General features: G+C 49.2%; 7 protein-coding genes across 7 annotated transcripts; 3 read left to right on the top strand and 4 right to left on the bottom strand.

Annotated features, from left to right (window-relative positions):
* Positions 1-1,332: 1,332 nt before the first annotated feature.
* Positions 1,333-2,025, top strand: DEU56DRAFT_812541 (uncharacterized protein). The gene is made up of 4 exons (XM_041353611.1): positions 1,333-1,416; positions 1,465-1,573; positions 1,624-1,654; positions 1,716-2,025. The coding sequence occupies exons 1-4, from the start codon at positions 1,410-1,412 to the stop codon at positions 1,764-1,766; spliced, it is 198 nt and encodes a 65-aa protein (XP_041206935.1). The 5' UTR covers positions 1,333-1,409; the 3' UTR covers positions 1,767-2,025.
* Positions 2,026-3,239: 1,214 nt separating this feature from the next.
* On the bottom strand, positions 3,240-4,519 carry DEU56DRAFT_812548 (Di-sulfide bridge nucleocytoplasmic transport domain-containing protein). Its single transcript, XM_041353612.1, has 4 exons — positions 4,252-4,519; positions 3,723-4,203; positions 3,555-3,670; positions 3,240-3,503 (listed from the first exon to the last, which is right to left on the bottom strand). The coding sequence occupies exons 1-4, from the start codon at positions 4,376-4,378 to the stop codon at positions 3,259-3,261; spliced, it is 969 nt and encodes a 322-aa protein (XP_041206936.1). The 5' UTR covers positions 4,379-4,519; the 3' UTR covers positions 3,240-3,258.
* A 66-nt stretch (positions 4,520-4,585) lies between these two features.
* Positions 4,586-5,815, top strand: DEU56DRAFT_889286 (Clp protease-domain-containing protein; the record flags this gene model as incomplete). Its single annotated transcript, XM_041356262.1, has 9 exons — positions 4,586-4,771; positions 4,831-4,902; positions 4,962-5,096; positions 5,145-5,150; positions 5,209-5,281; positions 5,335-5,385; positions 5,443-5,589; positions 5,639-5,675; positions 5,710-5,815. The coding sequence occupies exons 1-9, from the start codon at positions 4,613-4,615 to the stop codon at positions 5,813-5,815; spliced, it is 786 nt and encodes a 261-aa protein (XP_041206937.1). The 5' UTR covers positions 4,586-4,612.
* Positions 5,816-8,194: 2,379 nt separating this feature from the next.
* On the bottom strand, positions 8,195-9,083 carry DEU56DRAFT_739500 (uncharacterized protein; the record flags this gene model as incomplete). Its single annotated transcript, XM_041348736.1, has 2 exons — positions 8,195-8,829; positions 8,915-9,083. The coding sequence occupies 2 exons, from the start codon at positions 9,081-9,083 to the stop codon at positions 8,195-8,197; spliced, it is 804 nt and encodes a 267-aa protein (XP_041206938.1).
* Positions 9,084-9,950: 867 nt separating this feature from the next.
* DEU56DRAFT_914197 (uncharacterized protein) lies at positions 9,951-10,633 on the bottom strand (the record flags this gene model as incomplete). The annotated part of the gene is made up of 2 exons (XM_041357602.1): positions 9,951-10,343; positions 10,397-10,633. The coding sequence occupies 2 exons, from the start codon at positions 10,631-10,633 to the stop codon at positions 9,951-9,953; spliced, it is 630 nt and encodes a 209-aa protein (XP_041206939.1).
* A 101-nt stretch (positions 10,634-10,734) lies between these two features.
* Positions 10,735-12,597, top strand: DEU56DRAFT_812612 (chorismate synthase). Its single transcript, XM_041353613.1, has 6 exons — positions 10,735-11,037; positions 11,098-11,175; positions 11,229-11,451; positions 11,510-11,784; positions 11,848-12,152; positions 12,205-12,597. The coding sequence occupies exons 1-6, from the start codon at positions 10,948-10,950 to the stop codon at positions 12,455-12,457; spliced, it is 1,224 nt and encodes a 407-aa protein (XP_041206940.1). The 5' UTR covers positions 10,735-10,947; the 3' UTR covers positions 12,458-12,597.
* On the bottom strand, positions 12,598-13,780 carry DEU56DRAFT_812614 (uncharacterized protein). Its single transcript, XM_041353614.1, has 4 exons — positions 13,589-13,780; positions 13,324-13,502; positions 12,768-13,259; positions 12,598-12,714 (listed from the first exon to the last, which is right to left on the bottom strand). The coding sequence occupies exons 1-4, from the start codon at positions 13,737-13,739 to the stop codon at positions 12,646-12,648; spliced, it is 891 nt and encodes a 296-aa protein (XP_041206941.1). The 5' UTR covers positions 13,740-13,780; the 3' UTR covers positions 12,598-12,645.
* Positions 13,781-13,828: the final 48 nt, after the last annotated feature.

The raw sequence follows: 13,828 nt of genomic DNA on the forward strand, positions 1-13,828 counted from the left end.
AATCAGGATGAACCAGCGTCCCGCTGACTTCGTTTCAAGCACAGCGCTCGCATCACAACCATGAATGAACGCGATCCTCCGACCGGATAGATCTACCTCCGTCCTAGTCGGTATATCGATCAGTTACTGATCCCCCTGTTAGTAGTCGTCCGTGGTAACAATTTGCGCAGTCGTACTTACGTTAAAACCTTTCCCCAACGTTGACTCATCGCCTGAAACAGCATAGAACTTCCTAACGACTCGGAGGTCAGCGTGCGAAGGATCGTCAGGCTTATCGGACCGGCAAATAAGACTTTCCATCGGAGAAGTTCGGAAGAGAAGAGGAAGCGTTGCGTGCCAGCAGGTACAAATTTGTAAGTTGGGGCAGGTTGGGGGCGGTGTGCTGCGGTGTGGGGGTGTTGAGACGTGAAAATGCGATGCGTACACGCACCGATGGGAATTGGACGAAACTAAGCGGCGGCGCCGCACAGGGTCCCGGCAAACATGTTAACGTCGTTCAGGTTGTTGATTGCAGGGACAGATACACCGCTTGTGAGCACATGCTGATTGCACCCGAGTACTAGACACCACTAGTCCGCGGGAGATGAAATGCCCACGGTCGATAGCAAAGTGCCTACTAAACTTGGGAGATCATGTGACAGAGTAACGGCTGCCAGTCCTGATCTGGGGTTTCACAGCTTTTTAACGTATAATTTATCAATAAATGAGCTTTGGCCGTACATCGATCGAGGCAATGTGATCATGCTGCCATTCATTCGGGTAGAGTATACTAAAGTCAAGTCCGGAGAACCTTGAGAGGTACGTTACCATTGACAGTAGTTGGTATCGGAGCAAGCGCCACCCTGCTAAAACATAATGTGACGTTGCAATCAAAAGTCACCTTGGCAGAAATCCAAAGATAGCCGATAACTCGTAATCAGCACGCCTCAATCGTGTCCCCAAGCTAGACAATCGTAGTAATCACCAGAATGTCTCTTTGTATCCTAATTATAAGACGTGCCACGAGATTTCCTTCCTAATTCAACCAATACTTCGATCCCTAAACGCACAGGCGGAAAACGGCACGAATCATTCCAGAAAAACAGGGCAGCTCGGGCGGGGAAGTGAGTAACTGAGACGCCAAAGATAGACAAGCGTGAAGGGAAGATCCGTGGTCATTTGGCAGATATGAAAAGCCCATCATGAGATATTGCCTCTTTTGAAGAAGCGCCAGAGATCTCTAGAGATACTACAAGTTGCGATATGATGATCATGAACGTGGTTGTCCTGCCGTGTCTCGGAACTGGTCCAGGGAACAAAACTCAAATATAGACCATTCTTCCACGCGTTGTTTGTTCTTGTTTGCTAGTCCCGTCCACTTGTGTTTAACACCAAGGACAAGGAAACGAACACATCATATTGCTACTACGATGACTCGTGAGTCACTGCAATCCTGCTGATTGTGTCACTCATAATTTCATGCAGGAGGAAATCAACGTGACACGGATCGGGCAAAGGCCGCAAAGAAACAGGCTGCCTTGAACAAATCCAAAGGAAAGGAAAGTAACACATCGCTGGCAAAGCGTAAAGAAGCGTATGTGTCATTTTTTGTATGGTTTTAAGTCACTCATATCTCCCTTGCAGTGATGCAGAAATTTTAAGAGCAAAGCAGAAGGCATGACCTTCAGTTGTTACATCTGTCCTTGTACTGTTCGGCTCACTCTACTTGATCACAGAAACGAGACGAAGAGAAGGCCGCAGAAGCCATAGCAAAACCGAATAAATAACACGAGCCTATGGTCAGTTCTTTTCTGACCGTGGTTATTAGTTGGGACTATTGGAGACTTTTGGTGGGAGCCATCTATCTGTTCATATCTTCCTCAATACCCACTTCCATAGCTTTTTGATATTGCACTGTTTTCTTGAACTCAACTTGAGACACTTGCGCGATGGGCTGATGTATGATTTTGGACTCAGCTATCTATGTATTCGTAGTGTCCAATCAAAAACGATGAAAAACTAATAAAGTACGATTGCGTTCTGCCATATAATCGCACGGATCGACAGATCATTGGACACATTAGACTTACTCTTCATGGTAAACTTAAAGGCTCTGACAGGAGATTCGGATCTCGAAGTATCAAATATTATTATTTTCAGGAGACTAACTAGGTTTCTCAGATGACAGCTAGGAGACAAGGGGCGCCGTTCTAGGTTGTTCCCTCTGCGAGAACTGTGCAAAGACGCCCAGACGGTCCCTCGGGTGCCCCACATATCTGCCGTCAATCAAATGAACGCTATATTTATCAGGAGAACGGCCGGGCACCGGGTCTCCGGCATGTCAAATGTTGGGTTTTCAAATGTAGCGATGCAATGACGATAAAAAGCTTCAGCCCTGAATCCTCCAGACTGGATCTCCTCCCTGGTTTTTTTAAACCTTGCTATCAGCGATCAAATCACGAAACCGAAACCGACTAGATACGGTTCCATTTTGCCTATTTTATACACGCGGTGCTGCTTCAATGTCAAACTTTGTTCCCATGGCAGGTCCACACTTGACGGATGCTGTGATATGATCCTGCGTACTCACCGTGGCAGCATCCAAGTTCCGATCAACCGTCCTCAGATTTGCTTCAGGGGCATATCATCTGTTTATCAGAGACATGACATGTGGCAGCAGCTGGCACCCCGCTCATCGCTTTCCAGCCCACAGCCCATTTCACTAGTCCTCGATGAACCCCGACGTTTTAGGAACACCGGATCCATCCGGACGACTGAAACGACGCTCGCCCCGGTGTTCTCTCCGTGTCCAAATACGTCTGGTTCGATGACTAGACTCAGAATCAATCAACCCGGCTAGAAGTTGTCACTCACTAGTACGTTTAACCTACTCGTCTGCCTAAATCAGTGATAGCCCTTTAATCCCAGTCTTGATCGGAACGTTTATGAAAAATTGAATAAAAATGCTTGTACTATGCAGTGATCCGTGCCCCATATATTTAATCAGAGAAAATAAACCTGTCATTTTACTTTAATCGCTTGTCCGCCTTCTAGACGTCTTCGGCGAGGTGCATCTCCGGCGATATCGTCACCGTTACCAAGCCCAGAACCCCGTGTGGGTCCAGAAGGAAGGTAATGATGAGGAAACTGTCCCATAGGGGGAGCTGGATACGAATGCCCAGCTTCGTGGCGCGAGCGGTACAGCGAGAATAACGAGTTCACGAACACCGTTAAAAATGATAATGATGTCAACGTAAAAGCCTATGCATAATTATGTAATCAGCACAGCATCACCAGGGACAAGTATGTACTAACCAATGTTTTCCAGCTGATGGGCTCCACAAAGCCATTGACAACTTCCGCAATGAGTTCCGCACCTACTCGAGCACGGCCAACCGTAGTTGGGTCGCGATCCATGCATGTTTTCCAAGATGCACATTGTTGGATCATGGCAGGCACAGGATTACTTTCACAAAGGTTATTCCTGTATTGTGTCGCACACATGCCAATCTCTTGCACGATATCTGACATATGATTAATATCAGCAGACACCTTAACAGGCATGAAGATCGTACCCATCGAGTATTCTGAGATGCGGTGTCCAACATCACGTTGTACTGTGAGAATGAACTGCACCAGGAGATAGAGAAATACCACGACCAGGGACAGGTTGAAAAAGAATTGTAAATATCTTGGGAAGCATGATCAGCGCACTTGGAGAGTGGGAATCCAAACCACCTCACCCTAGCAGGACCTGTGGCGTATCTGACTGTGGAGTTGGCGCAGACGGCATGTTGAGTGTGTAATGGTTTGACGTGGTTTGTGTCACAGGGCCGACATGATCTGCATCGCCATCACTTTCTTCCTCGCTGCCGTACCCCGGGTCGTCGCGTAATGACACTGCGTGTTGAGCTTTTGTACGAGCCTTCTGCCTCGAGTTGAAAACCCTTCTGAGCGCCCCTGTGGCGACTATTCTCCCGCTCTCTTTCTCAGAAGCCTCGGGTTTAGGAGGGCTGAGCTCGGACATATCCACATCCCGCAGCTCCTGTGCAGGAAATGCTTTCTGAGGTGTGAAATTTACAGGAGGCGCCCATGGGTGGACTGCAGGAGTCTGCGGTACTGGAGCTTGGAATATGAAAGGCACGTTGCGATTTTCTCCAAATATAGGTGTTTGTGGTGGATGAGGAAATGCCGGGCTCGTGGGTTGAAGGTCATCGAATGGACCTGGGACTTGTTTAGTTAGGTTAGAATTCAAACATAATGAAAACCCACGTTTTCGGGGCGCATTCAAGTCATTACTAGCAGCCCATGCTGGCTTTGTATTACTGCTTGGTCGAGACGTAAACTGGAAGTCCATTGGAGCCTCCGTCGATCTTTGTCCATGCATGCGTGTATTCATAATAACACAGGTGTTTTAACGGAAGTAGACCGCTGCTACTCAGTTCAGAGTGGCTTTAAAGCTGAATGCCACAAAACGTTGTGTAGAAGGTGCGAAAGGCCACCAGACGGTTGGGTGCAAGTTGCAACACGAACGTACGTGACAAGCGACGCGTGTGTCACGCAATTACAAACTTGAAGTCACGTTCATGACTTTCTGTCACGTGGCAGACAGTCTCTTCCCCGAGTTCATTCAATGTTGTCGACAATGAACGCTGCTTGGAGGGCAGCACTAGCAACGACTAGAAGTCAGGCGAGGGCAGGCTCACTACCGTCGTCACGCACATTGCACCATATCTCCAGCACATGGGGACCCCCAACAGCGAACCTCGTGCCGATAGTCATCGAACAGACAGTAAGCTGCCATGCATTCTTCGGTTGTTTCCAGCTCAGCACCCCACCTCGTGCGTGCAGGGAAGGGGCGAGCGATCGTATGACATTTTCTCTCGCCTATTGCGCGAACGTGTAATAATGTTATATGGACCTGTACGTCTGCCATTCTCCCAAGCCTCGGGCTGGATTAATTCATCTCATTGGCATTCCAGATACGGGATACAGATTCAGCCCTGACTGTTGCGCAACTCTTGTTCCTTGAAGCCGAAGACTCCTCTAAACCAATTCACCTATACATAAACTCCCCTGGAGGAAGCGTGACTGCAGGGCTTGCTATCTATGACACTGTATGAGTGCTTTGTTGTGTCTTTGCTAGCTAAGCTAATATTTCAAAGATGCAGGTTTGAGATCCCGCGGGATGAAATTATTTGCGCCTGATGCCTACTTGTCCATTTTCAGTACGTTTCTTCGCCGATACACACGTATTGTGTGGGACAAGCATGCTCCATGGGATCCCTATTGTTAGCAGCGGGTATGTCCCTTGGAAGCTTTTCATTTGAAAACGGTATCACTGTGGTGGTCTAGGTGAAAAGGGAAAAAGGCATTGTCTTCCCAATGCCAGCATTATGATCCACCGTGAGTCATGACAGTGGCGGCGGCATATATCACATAACTAATATTATTCGCTTGCAGAGCCTTCTGGAGGCGCCTCTGGACAGGCTTCTGACATTGCAATTCACGCCAAGGAGATTTTGCGTGTCAGACATCTATTGACAAGTATATATCAGCGACATTGTGCCAAAGTAGAGGAGAGTGAGGCATTGGGGTTGGAGCGATTTGGTAGGCTCCTCCCTTTCTTTGGCAGGCGGCCGTATTGACTTCTGCTCAGAGAGGGCTCTGGAGCGAGATTATTTTATGACAGGCGAGTTTCCTCATATATGATGACGACATCTCTCACAGAACATTTTTAGCACAAGAAGCTCTTAACTTTGGGATTGTTGATGGCATTCTGGAGAAGAGACCCAGTTCCGAAGGCGATTCAAATCAGCATGATACACGAACTTAAAGCCCTTCTACTTCCGATGGGCGCGATTAAGAGCTTGCAATGGAAGCCCCTTTCGCCCTTTTTTGTAATCTTGTCTACGCCCGTGTAATCTTCGCTGGTGATGGGGTAGGATAGCATGGTTTTCCTTACACGTGAAATGGACTGATGCGGGCAATGCTGTAAGTTTCTAGATAGGCCACTTCCCCTGAACTGTGTGGTATTGAATACGCCTACCTCCATTGTGAAAAGAATCAAACCGCAGATCCCCGTTTCCAGAATCCTTCATGGTGATCGGCATATCAAGGGTAAATTCCCAGGTCAGCGCCTGCCCAATTAATCGATCTATCTGGCTTCCTGGTACCAACATGTTGTATCGTGGGCGTAATATCCTTCATTGAGAATTACCCCTTGCATAAACTAACAACAGTAGTGACTTTGTCATGGTCGGTCTGAAAGATCTGTGACATGTATTCAAGCGACCTCCATGATGCTCTCGAAATCACACGCATCTCGGTGCCGGATAATAACGGTCGTGAAGGTGATTATCGATCCCAATCCATTTGTCTTGGGCCCTCTTAGATCGTACTTGATGCTCCTCGTTGCGTGCTCTCGTGGCCTCGAGAAAACCCCTGTGAGCATGTTCCAATGCGCAGTTACTTCGATCGGACGATAGCCTTGTGTGCGTTCGTCTATTAACCTCAATTCCCGGAAGCGTTCTTGAAGCATCAAGTGAATGTACACACCGAATCGTGCGTAGCACTCGTAACTTTCTCGCAGGTTATGCGGATCCCCGACATGTGGGATACGTGTCGGGACCTGGATCGTTTCTATAACCGGGTTTTGCCCTTCTTGCCCACGCAAAGACCACAGTCCTGCATAAAGGATATGCAGCTCGCCCAAGATTAACGCGGATAGATCACAGGATGGCACCAAGTGCACCCGGTGAGATCATAATCGAATTGGGGAATACTAAATAGCCTTTGCCATACCAGGCCGCGCCTTTTCAAGCATTAAAAAAAGTTCCATGCTCGTGTGCGCTGTGCGTGCGCCGCAGCATGTCTTCCATCATTTCGGCGAGCTCGACCTCAAGGCACACTTGCGATCTCAGATCGAATGCCTTATCAGCATTTCACCGATATTTTAGCACAGCCATTTATGTGAGCGCTCATCCGGAGAGATCCCTTGGGTCCCACACGATCCGCTGATGCGGATGCTTGCGGCTGCCATCGGGCTACCAGGAATAAGGCGGGATGCTACCAAGGGACAGGGTCTGGCACCTGTGTCATCGAAGGCATATATAGTACACGGATGCCCTCATTCCGCCTACCGTTCCTCATAGATAACCTCACTTTGCAATTGGCCAGTCCCATCAGAACAATGGTCTATTTCGTATAAAAGCTTGGCTTATGTGGCTCTTAGCACACGCACGCCCCTGCACGACCATGGAACTCTTTCAGCCACCTTGTTGCCCTTTTGAGCTCCTGGTGATCATCCCGCCGGATCAGACCCAACAGCGATTGATCAAGGGAGCGAGTTATGGTTGGCTCTGGCCTCGCGGTGATGGCATATTCTAGGGATGGTTTAGGATGTGACAAGATAGACGATGGGATAGATGAAACTATGACGCCGCTCAGTGGCAGGACCCCTGGTATGTGGCTGAACATATGAAGCAACCTGATGTCAAGCACTACATATTAATTGAAAGAGGGGGCAGTGATCTCCTTCCGAATGATCAAATGGAAGAGCCAACGTTATGGAGAGTGTGCCAGATAGCCCAATATAGCCCTCTTACTCTGCATTTTGATTGATGGATCGGACTACCAATAATCTCGACAACTGTGATCTCATGAAATCAATGGAGGTCCAAACCATGGTTGATTCTAGTTCTAGCTAGATCAACTGCTTCAGTACAAGAAACACCGCTCTCGCGGATATAGAGGGGGGTAACGCTACAGATAGGGATACAGGGCACAAATCAACAAAAAAATAACTTGGCAAGGAGCTTTTAAAAGAAACCAAACGACGCAGGGCACGAATTCTGGCGCCTCCATCGTGCACGGACCTATTAAGTGATTATGGTCTTCGCCACTAATGCATGCTGTTTCGAGAAAAGAAGTGGCGGCGATTGCCCCCACCTCCCCCACCTCCGCCATTGCCTCCTCGCCCCTTACCTCCATTGCCTCCTCGTCCTCCGCCTCCGCCATTGCCGCCATTGCCATTATCGCCATTACCTTGACCGGGGGGGCTAGTGGATGAGACAACAGAGCTTGCTGCGGTCGCTGTTCCACTCGCCGCTGCCGGGGACGCTGCAGAACCACCTCCAGTACCGGCAGCAGCACCGGCGTTGGCGTTATTACTGACAGTGAACTAAATGGGCAATGAGTGCATGGCAAACATGTGTCACGGGAATGAACCTACGTAGACTGCATCATCAAGAGATCCATGCTGTGCAATGGGCACCAAGACCGGCTGGTGGTTTGCGGCACTGTTGATCGTCGAGATCTTGTATGCCCCTTCGGGAAGACCATTCGTCACGTCTGCCGTGAGGATGCCATTATTAGCCGGGTCGTTCAGACCCTTGAAGAACGAGAACTTGCTGGGGTCGGTCGGCGTCGTCTGTGTGAGCGAGTCCAGTTGCTCGATGACGACGTGGGAGTGCCCTTGGATCTGCCCTTGTCCGTTTAGCTGCTGGGGCGCGGAGAAGTAGTTCTGTTGTGCATTGGTAAAATGCCCTGTCTCCATGCCTTGAATGGCGAGAGAGACGGTAAATGCCTGGTTCGGCGGGATAACATCGAGATTCTTCGGGTTGGTGAATTTGGCGGAGGGCATATTCGCCGTGGAGGGGATGGAGCCCATAGGTGCGGGGTTACAAGACCCACCAGAAATCTGCTGGCCATTGGTGATGGGCTCATTGGGGACTGTCAAGCAGAAGTTGATGAAGTTATCCGACGAGGTGAGTGACGCAACCTGGCCAGCGGCAGGTTGAGCCTGGCCGTCGTTTTGGAATCCCGTCGCGATGACTGCGGGGTCAAGAGCTAAAGAAGTACAAATGAAGACATCATGCCAAAAAAAAATACAACAAAAAAAACATACTCAGGGAGCTCTGGGGATCGTTTCCACCATTGCCATTGCCGCCCCCGCCTCCGCCAGAGGAAGATCCACCTCCATTTCCGTTGCCATTTCCACCACCTTTTTGGCGAACAACTAGACCAGGCTCAGGAACGATGAGGCCAGCGACCAGCGAGGCAAGAGCAGGGAGAGCAACAAGAAGTCGAAAAGAAAGTTTCATATTCAAAGAGAATGTACAACAGACTTCACAGAAGCCGAAAAAGAAGGGTCAGGAGAAGGGGTCCTATAAATCTGCTCTGGCGTTCATGATTGTCCAAAATGAAGGAAAGCAAGAGGATGGCACTCACAAAAATGCAGCACGGCTGCTAGAGAGAAGGCGATGCAAGGAAAAATGACGATAAAAAAGAACGGTCTGACATTTATACGGTATAAAATTCTAGCCTGCAAACGGCGTGCTCCTTACTTTCAAGGTCACCACGGGAACTGCAGCGAGCGGCATTTGGCCACAGAGACAAAGACCAGGACACCGTTACGACAGCCAATCGGCAGTGTCAAATTCCTGCAAGGATTGAAGAAAGTGCTCCAAAGGAAGCCAAAAGGATCGTCGTGAAACCGTGGAGAAGCAGACTCACTGCCAAATAGGGGATGTCGACATCGCAACAACGGTGTTGTTGTTTAGCAACTGCTTAGTCAGCAACGACAAGCAAGTCAACAGCGAGACTCGTAACATGAAGAAAATGAAAACATTTTGCAGACAAAGGACCTTCAGGAGGTCTACGAAGACCGTGGGCGAGACTGGAATTTGCAATGCCCAGATAATTTGCAAACCACAGAGAACGGGCCATGTCCAGAGTGTGCAACAGCTGTTGTCTGATAAGATGAACGTAATGAGCAGTCGGAAAGAGCCTATCTGCGACAAACCGTGACTCAACAAGACTGAACACGTATCATACATGCAGAAAATTTGATAGACACATCGGTACCAGAGTCTGGTAGGTGGTGTCGCAAGAGACACCATCACATGGTATGAGGCCTTTGTGCTGAGGGGTATATTATGACAGTATATCAGTTACACGGTAGATGCGTTCTACTCGTACTTGGTAGAGGTTTTTACCATGAATGACGCGAGCGTGTCTATTTCACTGACCGCATGGTCCTGGAAATGTCTCTCTGCAATGGCAGCGAGGATTGCTTGGATCTCAGCAATGTCCGCCAAGATGGGCGTGCGACTCTCGCTTTCCTCGAGTAAGCGCGAGCTTCGTCGGCGGCTTGGATCTTTGGTATCTCTCCTTGGCCTGTTTCCAGAAGTGGGGATCGCGAACGGACTGAGGCCGCGTGGATTCAGGCGTACAGGGTCAAGGAGGGAATCGGGAGAAGGTGGATCTGCTGCGGTCAAGGGTGATGGGTACACGGGTGGAATGAGATTGAAATGGGAGAGGTAACGATAAAGCCCTGCGGATGGCATGTTTCTGAAGTCGATCTAACGGGGAATGTATCAATGTCATGGTGGCAGGTGTCAGGGAATTCCCTCACTGCACTCTTTAGGTCATTATCTGCAGATTTATCTGCCCTTCTGTTGACTGCTGCGCCGTGTTCCACCCTCTTTCTTTTTACGCGTGGCTCCCCATCTGCCCTGTCCGCCGCCTGTCTTTTCGTTCCTGCGACTCCAAAGTAGGCTGCATCGTCGTTTGGCTTCTTGCGAGCTTGAGGACGGGAACGTGAGCCTGATGCCGAACCGGCGTTGGCTGATAATGTCGCTACTACAGACATATTGGCCGTTTGACTGAAAACTTGAACCGTTTCATGATGCTAATGATGTTCCCACGGCGCTTGTCATTTTATCTTTTCGGTTAGTCCTCGAATATGATGCTGTCTCATAACAACCTCTAACAACCTCTAGACCAAGGCTAGTCAAGGCTCTGCAGTACTAGTCAGGCCGTAGCTTACACAGCTTAAAGACGCTTTGTAGCCTAGGCCGACGTTAATCGCGATTTGTTCGGTTAAGTATTGCCATACTGATAAATAGAAATCTTATCATACGATTCCTGAGCTTCTCACTTTCCACCTCTTGTCTTCAACCAACAATGTCCACCTTTGGATCCCTTTTCCGCGTAACTACCTACGGTGAGAGCCATTGCGCCTCTGTAGGTGCGATCATCGATGGATGTCCTCCTGTATGAATCATTTCCGCTCGTAATATAAGCCCAAAGTTCACAATTGTCAATATGCTGCAGGGGCTGGAGTTATCTCCACAAGACATTCAGGTGCAACTGAGTCGCAGAAGACCAGGACAGAGCAATCTTACCACACCTGTGAGGAGCTTTTCTATTTGTGTCCAATATTCTCACCCCGAAGTCTGCGATAGAGAGACGAGAAGGACCTTGTGCATGTGCAATCTGGCATCGAGCAAGGTGTCACCCTTGGAACTCCTATAGGTCTCCTCGTAAAGAATGAGGATCAACGACCAAAGGATTATTCTGAGACCGATTTATACCCTCGCCCGAGTCACGCAGATTACACTTATCTCGAAAAATATGGTGTGAAAGCTAGTAGTGGAGGTGGACGTAGCAGCGCACGTGAAACTATTGGTGAATTCACTTCGTTTGGGACATTCCCCAGACTCTAATTCCAAATTTATTTGCCCAGGTCGTGTTGCAGCGGGTGCTATCGCCGAGAAATACCTCAAACAGGTGTTTGGCATTGAGATCGTCGCATTTGTCAGTTCAGTTGGCAAGATCCATCTGCCGTCCAATATAGCAGCACCGTCCCTCACGCCAGTGGACGGGGACGAGGACAACGATGACGTGGCGGACGCGTTAACTCCCGAGTTTAGACAGTTACTAGCTACGATTACCCGAGAAGAGGTTGACAAGCATCCCACACGCTGCCCTCATCTAGGAACTGCAGAGCGGATGACGAAGGTGAATTATATTTCCCCCCTGATGTCTGTTGTAATTGGTAACTGACTGCTAATTCATCAATAGCGCATCATCCGCGCTAAAGAGTCTATGGACTCTATTGGTGGGACAGTGACGTGCGTCATTCGCAATGTCCCGTCAGGTCTCGGAGAGCCAGTTTTCGACAAATTCGAAGCGAAACTTGCGCAAGCTATGATGTCAATTCCTGCCACGAAAGCTTTCGAGGTCGGCTCGGGTTTCAAAGGAACCGAGGTTCCCGGAAGCAAGCACAATGACGCTTTTATCATAAAAGATGGTAAACTCGGCACTTCCACTAACTGGAGTGGTGGTATCCAGGGAGGTATCACCAATGGCGAAGACATTTACTTCAGGTGCGGAATTCCACACCTTAAGTCATGCTCAACTCACTTTTGTCTACTGCAGAATCGGATTCAAATCACCTGCGACCATATCGCAAGCACAACACACCGCACAGTACGATGGTACACAAGGAACACTTGCTGCTCGCGGGCGTCACGACCCTTGTGTTGTCCCTCGTGCTGTTCCCATCGTTGAGACCATGGCTGCCATTGTCGTTATGGACCAGCTACTCATTCAAAACGCACGCAAGACCGCCGCTGGGCTGCTCCCTCCTATCACAACGCTCCCACCCACCATGGTGATGCCATCGCATTGATAATAGAATGAGGATTTTGATAGAGGATATAGACCATTTTCTTGCAACAGAATATATTGGATATAATGTGATGCTAGTATACAAAGGTAGTTGGACCAACGTAGCGTGAAAGCAAAGGGTCACCAGCAAGGTCACCACGCCTGGATGGTACCCATAACATGCAAGAGATTTCGGGTGGCATTTTGATGTTATTCCTCAACGTCAGAGCAGTCCACACAGGTGCAGCAAACAAGTGGTTCAAGTTGCCACCACCACCACTGGAAGAACGTGAGCAATCCACACTATGTAGGTAGGTGACTTGGCTCCTCACGTGGCGATTCAGCAGTCTCCCGGGCCACTTGCCGAAGGTTTCATCTATCACACGTTCTCGCTGCCTCTCCACGTCCTCGTCCGCCAAATCATCTTCGTTGTATCCCCTTGCGTACGAGTATCTGCAAGGGGGTCGTAAGAGTGGCGTGTGTTCATTCACAGGACTGTGATATGGTTCCGATGGGATGATTTTGTGTCGTGTTTTCCGCCGACCAGTGGGTGATGATGGCTCCGAATCATAGCTCTGTGATGCGAGGATACTCACTCGCTGTCCTAGTGGGCCCCATCCTTTTGAACTTGCAGCATTCGCAGAACGCAATGGTGCAGAAATGGATGAGCAAGGCGAACCCGATATTGACGAAGCACCAGACGGCAGTCCGTCAGAAAGCCGCCTGCGACGCATGCCAGCAGTTATGCGTACACGAGAACGAAAGTGGACGCGTGGGCTGGAGCGATCACTAGAGCCCTGAAGGTCATCTCCGGACACTGTTAACTACGTTCAATGCATTGAGACTAACTGAGCACCCCAGATCGCATGTGACAGCGTGGAGGCTTACGTATGGTCGAGGTCCATCTAGAGATGAACGTCTTTGTTTAGAACGACGTATGAAATCGATCGTGTCCTCGTAACAGTCCTCATCCTCGGAATCAAATATAATGCTGTGGCGGCGGGCTTCCCTTGGCTCCCTGCTTTTGTCCGGCCTGTGCTGGTGATTAGGCAAGATAACCGATTGCTCTATGGAATCAATTTAAAAATGATTATCCGCAATGAGATGATATTGCGTGAGGTCAGACGAAGACAGAAGTTTCATATCCACATACCTTTCATTTTGTGGGTCCTTGAGTCCCCCTGAGTATCGCCCTGAGTCCGGTCGCCGCTCTGCGTTGCAGTGATATCTGCTTTAAGCGCACTGCTAGCTGCGACGCTCGCGGGAGACATGTGGGATTTTGAGATGGTGGTTAGTGTTGGCATCTGTGTGGGGAAAGCACAGATTAGTACTTAGTCGAAGTCCATTTGGTGAGGTAATAGATGCATATTCAAGCTCACGTGCTGGTGCCACG

Source organism: Suillus clintonianus, assembly GCF_016758775.1.
Source record: "Suillus clintonianus strain FC179 chromosome Unknown DEU56scaffold_51, whole genome shotgun sequence".
Lineage (NCBI taxonomy): Eukaryota > Fungi > Basidiomycota > Agaricomycetes > Boletales > Suillaceae > Suillus > Suillus clintonianus.